This window comes from Channa argus, chromosome 5 (assembly GCF_033026475.1).
Source record: "Channa argus isolate prfri chromosome 5, Channa argus male v1.0, whole genome shotgun sequence".
NCBI lineage: Eukaryota > Metazoa > Chordata > Actinopteri > Anabantiformes > Channidae > Channa > Channa argus.
This window is the reverse complement of record NC_090201.1, coordinates 18,918,505-18,936,542: the sequence shown is the minus strand read 5'-3', so window position 1 is coordinate 18,936,542 and position 18,038 is coordinate 18,918,505. Positions and strand designations below refer to the sequence as shown.

The 18,038-nt window shown below is 38.5% G+C and overlaps 1 protein-coding gene across 3 annotated transcripts in view; it reads left to right on the top strand.

Moving 5' to 3' along the window:
• Positions 1 to 18,038, top strand: part of kif5ab (kinesin family member 5A, b) — a 56,922-nt gene extending 38,884 nt beyond the window's left edge. For 2 of the 3 annotated variants that reach the window (XM_067505557.1, XM_067505555.1), the window contains 14 exons: positions 655 to 843; positions 1,369 to 1,486; positions 3,312 to 3,376; positions 4,462 to 4,571; positions 5,927 to 6,028; positions 6,532 to 6,592; positions 6,705 to 6,776; positions 6,937 to 7,041; positions 8,917 to 9,133; positions 10,601 to 10,853; positions 11,593 to 11,657; positions 13,234 to 13,261; positions 13,891 to 14,003; positions 15,519 to 18,038. In XM_067505557.1, the coding sequence (XP_067361658.1) occupies positions 655 to 843; positions 1,369 to 1,486; positions 3,312 to 3,376; positions 4,462 to 4,571; positions 5,927 to 6,028; positions 6,532 to 6,592; positions 6,705 to 6,776; positions 6,937 to 7,041; positions 8,917 to 9,133; positions 10,601 to 10,853; positions 11,593 to 11,657; positions 13,234 to 13,261; positions 13,891 to 13,990 (1,485 nt within the window). In that variant the 3' untranslated portion in view covers positions 13,991 to 14,003; positions 15,519 to 18,038. The remainder of the gene's footprint in view (positions 1 to 654; positions 844 to 1,368; positions 1,487 to 3,311; positions 3,377 to 4,461; positions 4,572 to 5,926; positions 6,029 to 6,531; positions 6,593 to 6,704; positions 6,777 to 6,936; positions 7,042 to 8,916; positions 9,134 to 10,600; positions 10,854 to 11,592; positions 11,658 to 13,233; positions 13,262 to 13,890; positions 14,004 to 15,518) is intronic. The other variant, XM_067505556.1, reaches the window with a different exon arrangement.

The following is an 18,038-nucleotide window of genomic DNA, read 5'->3' as shown; positions in this document are numbered from 1 at the left end:
GCCTGCTCAAAGGGAATTAGTTAGGTTTTTCTATAAATCTTTACAGTCTTGAGTTAATTCTGTAAAATGCCTTGAGATGACTTTGTTGTGTGCTGAAATCAGTCCTATCAGTCATATCAGTCAGTCATATCATTTATACTATCATTTAGTGTCCAAATATATACTACAAATAGCAATATACTTTATGACAAAACAATTTTATATTACAATATTTTACAAGATTTCTCTCTAATTTAGCTTGAAATAGTGTATAGTCTGTGGATGTTTTTCATGAACAGTTAAAACATATTTCTGGTTGTTTTTGTGGTTGTGTTCACAATAATGACCCATTTTTATATTTTTATATTATGTAAAGAGTGTGTGTTGCCACTGACTATGAAGTTTTCCATAAAATACTTGAGGATAGTTTATAGACATCTACTGTCGTTTAGGATATTTAGATTGCTTTGATGGATGTATTCCATCCTCCACAGTTTGTTTCAGCTCCTCTAAATCGCAACATAAAATTATGCTGCTGTGAACCTAATGGATGTGTGTACAAAATGTCACAAATGTGTTTCAAAGCTGCCTCTCTCCGTCTCTAACTTTCCAGTCGTCATTCCCATTCAATGCTAACCAAACATCACTATCCCGTCTCCCCTCAATTGTCTCCAGCCCATGGAGATAACTGGTGCCATTGAGGAGGAGTTCACAGTGGCTCGCCTCTACATCAGCAAGATAAAGTCAGAGGTGAAGTCCATGGTGAAGCGCTGTCGCCACCTGGAGAACCTACAAATGGAGTGTCACCGTAAGATGGAAGAGACAGGAAGAGAGCTGTCTTCATGTCAGCTCCTTATTTCACAGGTGAGGGGCTGATGGAAATAAGGACTGGAAGAAGTGGCAATCTCTGTACACATCTGGTGTAGCAAAATGTATTTTACTCCGGATGGAAACATTGGCGTTGATGTGTAGTGCAAAAGTGCATTTTTCCCAGTGCAAAATATTAATTATCACCACAAATGTATAAGTGACGTTAAAGGCACAGTCCTCTCCATCACTCTAATTAACGCCTGTGTCTGATGGTAATTATTCTGATGAAGAGTTGTTTGCTCAAGATGTCACTCAACTTGAAAATAACAGATTGTGTGCTTTATATTTTTTGTGTTGTGATGTGGTTGCCTGGGGCAGTCATTGTGTAACTTGCACTACAGTATCTCTTATATTTAAATTCGGTTCCCTAATGAGTAGAGAACCTGAAAATTCAATGTAAACCACATCCATTCAGCAATGAATAAAAAGTTCACTTTTTATTTGGTGTACAGGGTTCTCATGGGTAGTGGTCCTTTGCTTGTCAGTAGACGTTCTGACACACTGTGTTCTGAATTTCAGCATGAAGCAAAGATCCGCTCTTTAATGGAGTACATGCAAAAAGTGGAGCTGAAGAAGAGACAGCTGGAGGAAAGCTATGACTCTCTGACCGAGGAGATGGCCAAACTCCAAGCTGAAGGTCGAGTAATATCGAGTATATCATTAGCGTAAAAAATTCAAGTCCAATAGTAGCTCTTCTTTATTAATCCGGTAATACAATAAATCGTATTTACCCACTGAACAAAAAAGGCAAGCAGTTCTGTGAGGGTGCACTCAGGCACAGTGAAATATTAAACTAAGTGCTAATGTTAGCATGCTAACATGCTTATGATGAAATTACCCACCTGAGTATGTTAAGCAGTACTAGTGTTACCACTAAAACATTTTAAATCATGAAAATGCATATTTCACGGGATCAGTAAAACTTTTGGCACAAGGGAAAAAGTGAGGGAAGCTACATTACACCAACAAGTGGATGTCATTAGGATTCACCCCAAGGCACCATGATATTGCCATCCACAGATCCATGCTACTGCTGAGACTGAGCAGATAATAATCACAGTTTATGTGTAATCTCAGCGCACTATTCAAAAATGCTGAAATATGGAGTCAGCATGTTTGTCACAGGGTAAAATCTAACAATCTGTCTAATCGTGAAGTTCAAGGATCAATATTGCACAAGCACAGTCAGGGCAGTAAATATAAAATATACAAGCACGATATTTGCAATAAAAGTGTCTTTGCCTCTGGCTGAGGTCGAGATATTTTACCTACGTGATTGAAATGCCAAACTGGAAGTGAGAGTTTAACATTTATTCAGACTTGCAAGGGTAAGGAGGATATATCAATATGGTCAAACAAGCAAAACCTCTGATTCATGGTTGATAAATCAGGTGAAATACTAAGCTCCAGGTGCAAGTCTAATCAACATGGTCAGACAGTCAGCAAAACAGATTTATAAATTTAATTAAATTTAATTAAAGAAGAGCTTTAAAGCAGCGAATTCTACTAACTGCACCACATGTTTTCAGATGGCATTGCGCTGACATTGTGGGATTAAAATTAAACAGTAAATGAGGGTTTCCTGTTTGACGTTCTTACTAACTGCACAAAGAAAGACAATAGAGATTGATCTACTGTATTTGTAAATCTTGCTGAATTGCCTGAATTGTCAACGACACATTTGAAGAAAACTGTGGCTGGACAAAGTAAAATATAGAAAGACAGCAAATCTGTCACTGTATTTCAGCTTCACCGAGCTGGAACTCGAAGGAAGTGCCAGTTAAAAAATATTTTTATGAGCTGCAGTGGAGGGTTTGTGCCAGAGGTCTTTCTGTTAAGAAAAACAAAAACTGTAAATGCTGACGAACAGCTTGGGCTCCCAAACATTTTACAGCACCAGTGCAAGTAGATTAATGGTACAGTGGAAGTGTGTGTGAGGTCTGCCTAAATGCAGACACTGCGAGGACACCGATTCAATTCACAAGTAAGGCCAAAGGTAATGTAAGTCATTCTTCTTTGGTAATCGTTCAGAACTGCACTGAATAATCTGTGAATTAAAGGGTGGATAAATCAGTTTTAGCCTTACTCCTCGCTCCACCTAGGTGCTCCTCGAGTCATTACAGAAGTAGATAAATACAAAGTGCCACAGGTAATGTTGAAGACACAGCCTGGTGTGAGGTAGGACCCAGTGATTTCATCATCAATTGCAAGCAACAACACTAGATCAGATCAGCATCACAGAATTGCTGTCATTTGGACTAATACATACTATTACATCTGAGGCATGGCTTGGATCACGCTGACCTCACTGGCAGCATCAACCACAGGTCAATGTCACCTTTTCATATACATAAATATTTTGCTCTGTCTGCTTTTTTTTCTCTTTTCTTTCGTCTCCCTTATTTTCTCTAAGCAACACATTTTCTCTGTCTTTTCTTCAAAATGTGCTCTTGTTTGTTCAGAGAGCATGTCACGGGTGACCAGGGGGAAGAATCACAGGTCTATCCAGGATGCCGGTGATATAAAGGTAACCATGACTACAGTGGGAGCAGATTAATATAATGACCATTTATCACACCACCTCAGCACTCAGCTAACTGCTAACTTCATTTCTAAGTGCTAACTGCAGGCATGCATGTGTGGATGTGATGTGTGTGCTGGTCGACATCCATGAGTGTGCATCAGTTTGCCGTGTCTGTGCTTGTACCTACATGGACTCATGGTTGCAACTGTTTCTACATGTAATCTACTTTAGGTCAGCAACTAACAGTAGCAAAGACAGTTGACCTATTTGAAAATATGCTTTTTTATGGAGAGTGAAAAAATAAGAAGGTCCATGCCAATTTCAGTCTGGAGCCAGCAGCCAGTCACTTTAACTAAGAATAAGGACAAAAACAGCAAGCCTGACTGACAAATTGGTGTAAACATGGCAGTCGGATCTTTTATAAAGGCGATATGTGTCAAACTCACACCCCCAGCAATGGTTCGGCGCTTTGAAGTGATTTTGAAATAGTGGCTGCTCAGGATATTGTACTGGGATTATCATGTGACTGACTCTAGAACATAAAGCATTTTTTTTAAAATACAGAGTTATTGAAAAAGGAGCAGCTGGGGAGGCTGAATACATTTACATACATATTTTCAAGGATCACGCCCTAAAAGGTGGTTTTTGAGGCCGACGTAGGACTAGGACCCCTGCAGTTGCCCACCTGGTGATCCAGACCTAAAATGAACACGCAACACATGCAGTTTTTAGCTTAGGCTGTTCATTATTATCTGCTTGTACTTGTGCACATGTTTATGAGTGTGTCTTTGTCGCTCGCGTATAGCATTTGTGTAACATGCTCCAGTTTCAATAGCTCATTGGCTTACTTCATTGTCAGTGGCAGTGTATGACACTGTCTACTGTGTGTGTGTTTGTGTGCACGTGCACACATGTAGGTGTGTCTCTGATGCCATGTGGCCTTGCATGTTTACCGGCGTGTGTAATTTTCTCATAATTCAGTCATTTCGATTTCTTTTCCTTCCCACCTCCTGGTCTGTCACTCTCTCTTCTCTCTCTTTATATACACTGCATATGTCTCTCACCCTCTCTCCTTTCTGATACCTTAGAGGGCTCTTGAACAGCAGATGGAGTCACACCGTGAGGCGCACAGCAAACAGCTTGGCCGCTTGAGAGACGAGATCAGTGAGAAACAGAGGATCATCGATGATTTAACTGAGTCAGTTCTGCATTGTAATTCTTCACCTTCTCTAATGTACAGACTCTTCCAACTGTTAGTTCTCAACATGCATATGTGCATGAATATTATTATAAAGCAATGTACCAAAGTATTAAAATCATAGATGAAATGGAAAAGGCATATTTACTTCCACATTAAAATATGACACTATCCAGTGCAGGTCATACATCTTTGCAGAGACAGACATGTTACCCACTCTGTCAGCTGTCTGTAGACTCATATCTGAAATTCAATTCTATACTCCTAAGCATTGTAAAATTGGGAAAACATGGTCTCAGTAGTTGAGTTCTCAAAAAAGTGTAATCCATGCTTTAGCTGCCTGAAATCAATATCTGTGGGTGGTTTATACATGGTGAGAAAACCGCAGTATGGAAGACCTTAAGAGTTGAGCTGCTGCTGAACCTCAGTGTGAGAACCACTGGGCAGGTTTGAGCTATTTAAAAGGAAGTTTCTTCGGCTGCCTCGTTTGAAGATCAACGGTACCAGGCATGACCGTCTGGGAGGAGACTGTAAAGCAAATGCCCTTGAGGGGCTAAAGTACATTTCCCCACTGACCAAGGAGGAATTGGTAACATTCAAGGAGCAGCTACACAGAATTTCAGGATGAAAAGACATTTGGGGCTGTTCTGCTTCCTGGCATAGCCTGATTTGGATAAGAGGCTTGAATAGATGGGTGTCAGTGAGGTGGAGAGGTTTTTGAAATAAGGGGGAGTAGAACTTCAGATTCTATAAACATAACAGGAAAAGCATGTATATGGTAAATGTACGTCGAGGACACAAAGTCAGAAATGGTTAAACCTGAGATTTTATTTAATTTAAGGTACACACAGAGATGTGTGTTTGTGTGCAACTTTTAGCTTAGTACTGTTTACGTTTTCCCTTTAATGTTCTAATTTGTCAGCAGGGCAAAAATAAATCTTTACTCTTATATGCCTCTTTATTATTTTTACTCCTGCTGCTGTTATTTCTGTCCTCTACAGACTGGTGATTTTCCCCACAGAAGCAGGAAACACTATCTAAAGTGACAGTGGGGTGGTTGTCAGGCCTAAAATGAACAGAGTATATAGTGGTAAAATTAAAACATGGGCATGAAGTCACAGCAACAGAAAAACTGCATTATAGCGATGAAACTTTCATTTCTAAGTTCTATTAAAGATTCTGTTCCTAATTTGTATTTGTTTAAAAATTAAAATGTGGTTTAATTCTTGTAAAAATAAGGAGTAAAAATAATGAAGAGGCACACCAGAGTAAAAAAATGTTTACATTATACTGCATTTATATATGAATGATTTCAGAATTTAATTCACAGAGTGAGTCTGTTTTCACGTTTTTAGCTGTAACCAGAAACAGGAGCTCGAATTGGAGCAACTGCATGATGACTATGAATGTCTCAGGAGCCAAGAGCATCACAAGAGCCGGAAGCTGGAGGAACTGATGTGAGTCTCTGCTTTACTGTTCTGGCTAGCTTTCAAACATTTCACCATATGGAGGCCTGGGGTGAGCTGCCTCTCATGATTCACATCTTCCATTTTTCTATGTCATTTGTCTTCCCTTTGTCTATTTATTTTCCTCTCGCTCTCCACCTCTTACTGTCAGTCATGGTACAGTGTATGTCTCTCTTTGTGGAGGAAAACAGTGATACAGACTGTGGCTAAAATTAGCTGGAAGCTAACAATTTTGGCCCACTCTTTGCCTCTTTCCTTTTATCTTTCATTCTCCATTATGAGGTTGTGGAATTAAGTAGCAGCTGGCTGTTAATAGGCCTCTTTCTGCACTGATCTTTGCAGCATATTGCATCAGATGGCAGATGGGTAACTGCCCACGTGTCAGGGTGGTCAGGCCATGCTGCATATGTTCTTTTTTAATGTGTAATAACTTGGTAGAGAGTAGTTTATTTGAAATTTTCAGTTTGACTGAATATCTATATGTATATCTGTAGGTTTCTCCACGAGCGACATGAACAGTCAAAGCAGGATCTTAAAGGGCTGGAGGAGACTGTTGTAAGTCATTATTTACTGTCACTTGGTTCGATTAGAGGCCACTGATCCACTAAATACTCTCTAACTAATTTAACTGTGCTGTTTCCTCACTGTCATTCTCTTTGTCCTATAGGCTCGTGAGCTCCACACCCTGCACAACCTCCGCAAGCTTTTTGTTCAAGACCTCACAACTCGAGTTAGAAAAGTAAGCAAGCCAACCAAATACCCACAAAAGCTTTAATTCTACAAAATATAGGCAAAACCATTATACATATAGGCAAAGTACTGAACACGTGACTCCACGTACACTGTATGCAAATGATTGCTGGTGATGGTTCAAGGATTTTTACTTTTTCTGTTCACAGAGCGCAGAGATGGAGCCTGATGAAAGTGGGGGATATATCACCCAGAAACAGAAGATTTCCTTTCTTGAAAACAACCTGGACCAGCTTACAAAAGTTCACAAACAGGTAAGAGCAAGCAGCAAATATGAAACTATAAATGGGGCAGAAGCAAAAAAAAAAACCTGTCCACCGACTCTTCAAAATTAGGCCAAGTCATCAATTTTTCCTCAGCCTTAAGGCTGGATTCTCACTGTGCTGTTGCACAACAGTAAGGCAGAAATATTTTAGCTGGATAGAATATAAGAGAAGGCAAACAGCGAGAGCCAAATTAAAATAAAGAACAGTGTGCGCTGTTTGTCATTGCTCTCTTATGGCCAAAAGTAACACTAGCACCATCAATCATCTTACTACAGCAACTTCACATGAAAGTCTCCTTGAAAACAAAGCAGCAGGAGGTGTTAAACCATGCTGCCTTCAGGGAAAAGGTGCCACATAGCATAAAACAGTCAGTCATGTTTGATAAACACAAATGAATTTGTCCTCAAGCAGGTGCACAAAAACAAACTTAGTCTTTCACCTGTTTCCATCTGACACACAAACCCTGAAAGGCTCAAAGAATTAGATATAAACGCAAGCGCACACACACACACACACACACACTTCACATCTTTAATATTCCTAAATGGACTATAGCAGTGGACCAAGTGTTGATGTGCTAAATGTTCTGCAGACTGGCACATATACTCATGCTGGCAGATTGGTGAGAACTGCACTGCAGCAGTTTGTCAGACAGAAAACCAATCCTAAAGTGGCTGCTGGGTGACTCCTTAACATCCACCACCTGCTGATATTGTGGGAATGGAAGAAGAAAGTCATGGTCATAAATCAGAAAACTCCCAGTGGAAAGTGATAAGGCTTCCAGAGACAGGCAGTGCAGTGTACAAGGGCTATGCATTTCTCTCCCCCTGCAAAGATATAATAATATCCCTTTTGTCCATCCATCTATCTGCACGCACACAACTGCCATTGATTTTTCTTACAACATCACTTACCCCCCGTGGAAATCCATATTGCTGTTTTTTATTTATTTATTTTTATTTCTCACCACCAGACAATACACTTGTACCACCACCAAACCTCAAATGGATCTCATGAATCTCTGAATCCTTTGCCCGTTTGTTGTATCTCTCCAGGGTATGGATTAGTTTGCATGATCACGTAGCAGTAGAGTCTGTGTTTAAGGTGCTCAGTTATTGGATTTTCCACGTTTGCATTTCCCTACTCATTGGTAACATTCGTTCTGCAGCATTTTAAAAGGACTGAATTAATCCTCTCTTCTCCAGAATCAATATGTCTGCATCAAAGAAATAAATTGAACAATGCAGCATTGAAAGTCATTTGTTGGTGTCTGATTATGAAGTTTATTTTTCACTTCCATTACAACAGCTACAGCTAATGTTGAGCTTGTTAATCAGTGGGAATTACCTAGATTTGTTTGGGTTGGTTGGGTTAATTAGCTCAAAGTCAAAACCCTGCACAAGTTTTGTGAAATGCACCAGCTGCTACAAGACACTGCATTTACACTGTGCACTAGTAGTAGTGAAAAAAAACTGTGTGTATGATTTAAATTACCTCCCCTCACCAGAGTGGTCATCATCAGGAGTAACTGTATATGTAGCGGACTGGTAGGCTGGTCCTTTGTGTGTTTACTAGAGTTTTTATGTAAGTTTGCCTTAAAACTGAATTAATTTCAGCTCAATTCCTCAATATAACAGGCAGTATAGGCTGTCTTTTCCCTTTGGCCATCAGGTGTCTCTGATGTCTCACACCACAATTTAAGAGTAGGATTTTCCCATAAAAGCATTTGACAGAAATAAAGCTCTAATGAAATTGTCAGTATCTTTTTTTTTTTTTTTTTTTTTTGAGAAGATGCATTATATGGCCTTTTACATGGTTCTTAACTCCTTGGGTATATCAAACATGTTATTGTGTGTGTGACAGCTGGTACGTGACAATGCAGATCTTCGCTGTGAACTACCAAAACTGGAAAAGCGTCTTCGGTCTACAGCTGAACGAGTAAAGGCGCTGGAGGGTGCACTGAAGGAGGCGAAGGAAGGAGCCATGAAGGACCGCCATCGCTACCAGCAGGAGGTGGAGAGAATCAAAGATGTAATGAGGGCCCGCAATCCCTTCCGCCGGCCTCATGCTGCACATATAGGTAGAACACCAGCTGCACACACAGATTTCAAACACTAGACTAGATCGTTACGTGTGTCATTTCAGTAAGATCTATATAATCAGATGAAATAACAAAGCAGTATCATTTAATCTGTAGGAGGTTAATGACCAATTGCATCCATCATTCCTGGATGTAATTCCCACACACAAATGTTTTCATGTCTTCTGTACAAACCCTTTAGTAGTTTCATGCATTAGTTTTTTTTCTCATTTGCTTAAGTACATTCTCATGCAGTAAGTACTGATGAAAATCATCACAGTAATGGATACTGTGCAGTAGAACACCCACAAAATGCTCTGACTCACGTATGAAAATTCATCGACCAGTTCATCAATCTAGTATCTCTCCTTAAACCAAATAATATATGTTAGTATGACAAAGTCCACTGAAAATTCCACAACCCACTAAGACCTCAATAAAACACAGTAGAATTATCACCTTTCTGACAGTTTGAGCTAATAAACTGAGAAAGTATAACTTGGTAAAATTAAAATTCTTTATTTAATTGCATTATATCATACAGGTGTACCCAATGAAGCGGCCACTGAGTGTAAAATGTTTAGATTTGTAAAACTAATGTTTTGTAGATTACTGTAAGCGTTATAAAATGAAAGAAAGGATGAAAAAACCTCCACCACTTTCACATGTGGATCTGTTTGCAATGCACCATGAGGAAAATCTTGTGGGAGTGAAGCGCCCATCTCTATAATGTCTCTGTTGTGATTACTCACAGTGAACATCCATTGCTGGATTTGTCTTTATTCTCTGCTCTGTCGTACGTGATGTGCTTTCTGCCCCTGCAGCAGATTGCCATGTTTTTATACACCTGCCTTAGTGAGCTGTTGTGCCTCACTGACAGACTTTCCAGTGGCAGTATTGTTTCATATTCGGAAGCTGCAACCACCACAGTGGAACACATAAATATGTTTGTGAACTAATAGCAACTAAAAACCCACAACATGCCTACACACCAAATGTTAGTTTTACAATAAAACAAAAGAATACTGTGATCATACCAACCTGCCAAAACACATGAAACATTTGTTCATGCAAGTATGTGAAAGCTTGATTTATTAGCAGATTCTCTTCTGGGAAATACAGTGGATTAGAAAATTACTATCTCGCTCCGTCATTGGTTCGACTGAAGCTATTTACACCTATAAACTGGAAATCTATGTGAGAAAATGAGTTATTGATTACATTGTTTTTAGAATACTAATATAAATTTGGGGATTATAGCATATTAATTAACTGAGTAACTGTGATTTTGTGCTGTAAATCAATATATATTCTTAGTATTCCCAGTCATGTTAAAATGCAGTATTATTTTGCAGCACAGCACACTATGAAGCACAGTGCAGCTTCAGGGCAAAACAAATTTGATGTTTTTGTCTTTTCTGGATGAATGGAGCAATCAATAGATCACTCTTCTGTTATCGCTCACAGCCAAGCCTGTTCGTCCCGGCCACTACCCAGCCTGCTCTCCCACCAACCCTTTCTTCATGCGAGGCTACAGCGATCACCCGATTGCCTTCTGCAATGCTGTTTTTCAAAACGGCAACAACCAACAAGCAGCTGCTCCCGCAGCCCCAGAGATTGAGCACCGGCTACCTGAAGCCAACTCCAACCAGAACAGCGCATCCAAACAGTCCAACTCCCAAAACAATGATGCACACGACAACGATGTTCAGAATATAATGTGAGCAAACACATTTACATGTGTGTTTTAGCACAATGGTGTAATCACGTAGAAAATTATGTAATGGAGGGGATTATGATACTCAGATCTTGGTTTGTAGTAGGCTTTACCAAGGGACTTTCAGTCTAATATTTGTACTTGACAAATAAACTACTAAGGTACTTTAACTAATCTGGTACGTTCAACCTCACTGACTGTAGAAGTATATTTGAACAATATTTCAATAAACTTTTTTGGTTATTTTACCTGCAGCTTAATTTCTTGACTGGAGAAATGATAGTTTGACAAAAGGATCTTTTTACAAACCTTTTCTAGTGCTTTCAGCACTAGAAATCTTAAACATAGTGGTTTGACACAATAATCCCAACCCAAGGCTCGCTTGCTGGCTTCTTACAAAGGCTTCAGCTACCATGTAGTTGTCTGCTCTGGATATACTGTAGCTCCTAAGTGAATTTGACTTGAGATTAGGTTGTCATACTACTAATTTTATGGTATTAAACTTTAAATGAACTATAAAAGTTCATTTGCCCCGTTGCTTTCAAGTGCTCTCTTTGTGAAAAACTTAAACAGTCAAGCATTTTAAGCTGTTTGTGATAAACACATGCAATATAAGGATACTGGCCAAGTGAGCACTTTCATCCTCCTCTGTTTTCAGTTTTGCTTCTAATTTTGTGTGTATGTGTATGTTATTCAGCTCTTATCGTTTCATTGACATGTGCGTCTGTTATGTTGTTTGTAGGTCTCCAGCTGAAGCAGTGAGCCAACCGGACAACAGCACTGCAGAGATGCTTGATTCAGAAAATGGTGAGCTCTGCTTTGACAAAGCCTGCTAAAAATAATGAGTAATATTATTACTGTTATTAGCCAGAGTGAATTTGCGTGTTTTTATGGCCTTTTTTAGTGATTGCCATTATGCAGTGATACCAGCCATTATATTTGAACGCTGTTTTATATACTCTTAACAGAGTGCTGGCTGTTAAACCAGTTTATAGTGATTGCCCCGCTGCTATGATAACAATACCTCCCACCGTTTTCTTCTTGCTTTCATCGTTGTGTAATGGGCTTGCAGTCAGTGGTGTTAAGTGTAATTCTGAGCCATTGGGGAGTGAGGAGAAGGGTTTCAACATAATCCAACAGTCTTTGAGTCTCCATATATTAATGGAACATAGGTTGTCATGTTCTAAAAATCACGGAATCAAGGAACAACCTGTGGTCATTGTGAGATAGTGATGATGCATGGGGCTTTTGCACATCGTCATGTTTTTGTGTGAGTGTGTGCGTCTGTGCCCATCAGGAACAGACTCTGGTGGAGATAGATTAGGCTTGCTGTGTCATTACTCAGCCAGACAAATTGCAGATGAGACAGGCTGAGTGCCCATCTCAGCCTCTGACCCACCGATGACAGTTGTAGTGTTCTGTAACAACACCAAATACGCTTCAATCCTCCAGGTATGCCACAAACAGGAGCTGATGTACAGCATCATTCTTCTGTGACAGTTTCCTGTCATTTATTAGATACAGCCTGTCGTTGATTTTGTAAAGAGAAACATCTTAGAAGGATGGATTGAATTTTTATTTTCTATGATGCTGTGTTAGGTGCTTTGTAGCCCTGCAAACAGGATCGTTTTGTTTAACACTCACAATTCAAATTTAGTGAATGACTCTTTAGCCTGTTGAGATGTAGTCTTTACAGTTGATGCAACTATTCTTATCTATAGTCACAATAGTTTTTTTCTTACTAAGTGATTAAGCTCCACAGCCTTATAATCCAGTCAAGCATGATGTACTTTGATAGTAGCCAGCTCATCAAATTTGCTTCCATGAACAATGGATAAAGTCAGACTTGTCATTTGCTGGAGGTTGAGCCACATGTGAAAACTCTGGATATGGCTGAGTGTTGCAAATATATTTTTAAAATTAATCCCTGTCCCTGTAGTTCAGGAAGAGCATAGTCAACTAAGCATTGTGGTAATACAGTAGGTGATAGCAGAAGTAACAGTACTTGTCCGGGAGATCCCTTTTATATATTACTTCTTCTGTGTACTCAAATAACCTGTAATGACAATTAAAAGGCTTAACAGTTGCAATGGTCATTGCAATATTTATTCAGCGTGAAATGAAGTGTATATTCAGCAACAAATACTGTGAAAACTCCACAGAACTTCAACTATTGATTCTTGTTCCCCAAGACTACGATATTTTAATAACTTTAATAATTTGTTCCTGCATTAACTGTACCATACGTTAACCATAATTTATTATCTGTAACCAATAGTTTCCCACCATCTTCACCTTATTATAGAAACATAGTTTTTGTTAAATTCCCATACCGTATTGGTTATTTTTTTTAAGACACTATATCCACTTTTTCTGCCCACAGGTAACACCACAGATATCAATGACAACAGGTAAGACTAATGCACCATATTTTCCTCCATAACCTCTAAAATGTGTCTTGTGTTACATTTTATTTTGGACCATTTGTGATGCTTCAACTAAACATTCTGAAATACACGATTAGCTTTAGGTTCCGCTCAAAGCTAGACATGATTAACCTAATAACTCCTGTGTATATGTGGCGAACGAGGTAGAGTGGTCATCCACCAATCTCAAAGTTGTTTGTTTGATCCCCGCCTCCTCTGCTCACATGTCAAAGGGTCCTTGAGCAAGACATTGAACCCCAACTTAGTTGCTCCCATTAAGTTTTGGCCAGCTTCTTAGCAGCTCCCCCATGAGTTTGTGATTGTGTGTATTGGAGAATTAGAAGCAGTGTAAAGCGCTTTGAGTGCAGTATCAATAGGAAGAAAAGTGCTATATAAGTGCACACGATTTATTCCTGTATGTTTGATCATCAGTTATGGGCAAAGAACACTGCTACTTTCACCATGCATGCACTGATGTTTTTACGTTTTAAGACCAGTTACTGATTTATTTCCCTAACTGCTGTCTCTCTGCTTCATCACCGGCCCCTTGTTGCTGCTGCTGCTCCTGCTGGTGATCGTGCCGCACCCTCCTATGATTTTGATGTGTTGGGTAGCATGTGTCTGAATGTGAATTCTTTGTCCAGAACTGACATCTGTGACAATCAGGACCCATCCAAACTCTTCTGCCTGCAGCCAGAGACTTCATCCAGCTAATAGCCCTGACCAGGTAAGAAGGCAGAAAAGCTCCTCAATAAGTATCTAATTATTTGCTGCATGAATCACAGATACAAGAGTGAGTCATTAAATCAATCAATAACCATAGCCACACTTAACTTATGAATTCAAATTAGTCGTACAAGTATTCTTCAACATGGTAACCTATAAAACAGATGACATTTGGAAAACAAGAAAGGAAAAATATTACAAAGAAAAAACATAAAAAGCAGGTTTTCTTCATCAAATGCTAATTTGTAGTTTCCGTTTCTATTTATAACCTTTATGGAGTTTAAGAGTTGCATTAAATAGTAAGATAGCTTTTTTCAGATGAAAGGTTTGCGGTCAGTGACCACATACACATTTTGGCAAACATAATGTAAATTTAACATGAGAATCACAGGTCTGTCTCACAAATTTTACAGAACCTTGAAGATTGTGAAGGATGACAATGCAATAATATAGGAGTTAAATAAAACAGCCCCACTGCTTCTCAAACCTTACCAGTATAAATTCAGTTTGGAACTACTAATGCAAAAAAGACATGGTTTTCTTATCTGTGAGCTAATTTTGATTTCACTTCACTTATTACTATTATTTTAGTCATTTGTTGTTCTATGGTAGATAAATATTATTGTACTGTGGATATATAGATGAATTACTGTAGATATATTAGGAATATCAGACCTGCTGTGATAATACACAGTGATGTCTGATGTCTCTTCAAACATCACTATGACTTTAGAGGCTATTTTGACTCCGCTCTCAGGTGCTCTGGGTGTTTGCAGCTGTAACCCCACCAGCTGACAGAGTGAAAGAACAGATTTGTTTTTCCTGGGACCTCCCACACTAAAAATATCTTTACTTGCTGAGTGTACTGGGAGACACTTTGCACAAAAAATACCTACACTGACAAAAAACAAGCCTCTGTCTTAGATCAACACTCCTTTTTAAAATGAAGCCATAAAGCCCAGCAGAGAGTTTATACAGAGTATAAGCTATTATAAAACAAATATTGCTATGGGAAATACCCAGATGAGAAATAATTGATTTAGTTGTTTTGTTTTCAAGTTAATTGATATTAACACATGTTATTGACAAGAAAGAAGTTAATTCAAAGCATGATTAAGTTCTAATGTGGTTAAAACCTATTCTGTGTGCATTATACTGGCAACATAGCATAATATAATGAAATACAACATTTTTATCTTACTTTCAAGCTCTTTAAGACGCTATAAAGTTTTTTCCAGAGTAAATATAAGTTTTACCCGTTGCTGGGGAATTTTACACCTTATGAAGTCTAAATTTGGCCCCACAGCGCTCCATGCAGTTCCCAAACACATCTAACTCTCAGTAAAACACCAGAAATAAAATGACTCAAGACATGTTCCTTCTGGCAATGTTAGCGTGAGTCACTGGCTGCTGTCTCTTCTTTGCTGCCATCTTTTGCTCGGCCTGTTTCTCTCAAATGCATCTGAATGTTGGTCTCACTTTCTGTTTCTCTGTGTCTCTTTCTTGCTTTCCCCAGGCCAACGTAATTTCTGAAGCTTCCTCTGTAAATCTGCATGCAGCCGATCCCTGTCTTCACAGACTTCCTTTCATCTCCCAAACCCACCTATGATAAACAGCCCTCTATCTCCCGTGCCCCTGTTCGTCGCCACATTTGCTTTTCTATTTCTGCTGAACTCAAATGTGTGTGTGAGCATCGGTTTGGCAAGCACTGCATCCCAAATGCCTGACATGGCAGCTCACATTCATATCTCTGATGCAGATCCTTCACAAAGATTTGGAATTATAAAAAGGGACCACAAATGTAATGGTGCAGTGCTATAGGTAACCACTATGGTGTGCTGTTTGACTCATTGAAGGAATCACAGCTCAACTGTTTTATCATTGTCTCGTTTTCTTTTTCTTCTTCTTTTTTTTAAATCATTTTATATTACTGTGTAAAAACTAGTAGAGGAGAGACTAAATTTGAAATGGTTTAGGCATTTCTGTTGACATTGAAAATAAAAAACATTACTCTTCATTGAAGTGGGATTTCAAACATTTAGCTTTTGGTTTCAGTCCAGACTGAAGGACATATTGCTAATTAGAGAAAAATTGTCTTCCATCCCTATAATATCATCTAATTACGGTATGAATTTTTAGAAATAGTGCAGTAGTCATAGTAACAGCATAGTCTAAGTTTAGTCCCACTGTGCCATGTAGGTAGACTGACATGCATAGAACAGACAACACACACCAAACTAAAATACAAACACACCTGCAGTAGTTGAATATTGATCAACCTAATTCGGTTTTCTCACAATTGTTTTTTTTTTTTTTTTTTTTACCAAATCACATAAAGAAAAAGTTTATATACTGTATAGTACAGTACTTAACAATTCTAATCTCTTTAAGACACAACTACTTTGTATTTTGGTGCCCTTGCAGGATATGTTTCAGATACTCATGTAGATTTCACATTATATCATCTTCACTTTGCAAATTAGAAGGCTAAAACTGTCTATGACAAGTTTTAGATCACAATTGAAAATGTGAAACACTTTATCTTGTTCTAATACTGACACAGCCTCGCCAACCACAGGAAGAACCATATAGTGCCAAAAGTGGATGTTAGTCAGACCATTGTTTATAAAAATATACCCAAATTCAGTGGTTACATTCAGTTGTGACTCACCACAGCATGTCTGACTTTTGAGACACATCATTTGTTTGTCTGACAAGCTTCATCTGTACCATACGTAAAGACAAAACATGAATTTATTTGTATTTTTTAAATGATGGCCAGGGGGTTGAAAGCATACTTGAGCTGTAAATTATCCTTAAAAAACACTGCTTGTAAAGACCATGTGTGAGATATTCAATCATTGTCATGTCATCCAAGAGCATGGCAGAGTAAACATATGAACTGTGTAGCAACTATTTTTATACTATTCTTGTTTGGGAAAAAAATTATATATATATATTATTTATCTTTTGCTCCATTTTAAATGTTATTTATTTTCTATTTGTTCTTGATTTATAGCAGCGGCTCGATGTGCTAGTTAAATGTATTCTATTTAAATGCATCGCCTATTCTGCAAAATGCTAAAAGATTCAGGTTTTTTTTGGTCATTTAATAAAAATGGGAGCATGTGTGCATCTGCTGTTTGAAATTTAATTTGTTTAAAAGGTGACAAATCTTGACCACCACCAGAATAAAACCAAAGCTCTGGTTGCAGTGAGTCATTTGAAGAGAATTATGCTCTATAGTAACCTATACCTCTGTTGGAGGCATGAAACGAAGTTTACTGTAGGTTATCAAGAACTGATACAGCTCTGTCCTATCCATCTGACACACACACACACACACACACACACAAATATATAGCACCTTTTGAGCCAATGAGGTGTATGGCCTTTGACCCCAAACTGCATATGTCTGACTTGGGTGCAGTCTAAGTTATCTGAAAAGATACGTTGGTTGATTGACCGACTGTCTATTGACACACTGATGTCAGTCACTGTTGCAGTCTTTATGTTGACCTCCTGATCAACCAGTCAGGATGATAGAGTTAAGAGTGACAATGAGTGACAAAATGAACTACTGTGCATGCATATGTGTGTGTGTGTGTGTGTGTGTGTGTGTGTGTATTTGCAATTTGGGGGACCATTAATGCCATCTCTACATTGTTTATATATTAGATTAGATCCTGCACACAACAGTGTATATATCTTATTCATATGGGGTTGCAATCAAATACCTAGTGGGTACGCACTAATATGAGATGTAGACAAGGGGGTTACAAATTTGTCATTTTTGAGGAGAAATGAACAAATGAACCTCTTCAATTGTTAATAACATGGATGGATTTTTCACTGGCCCCCCAAACGTTATTGCTGTTCTCCATTAGTTTGTCAGAACTTTAAAACATACACATAATTTTATATCTAAAGACAATTAGCCTAAGGTTTTTTTCTTAGCAATAATTATTTGTATTTTGAAAATGTAACTTGTTAAAGTATTTTTATATCAGAATTTAAAAATAAACACAATATTTAA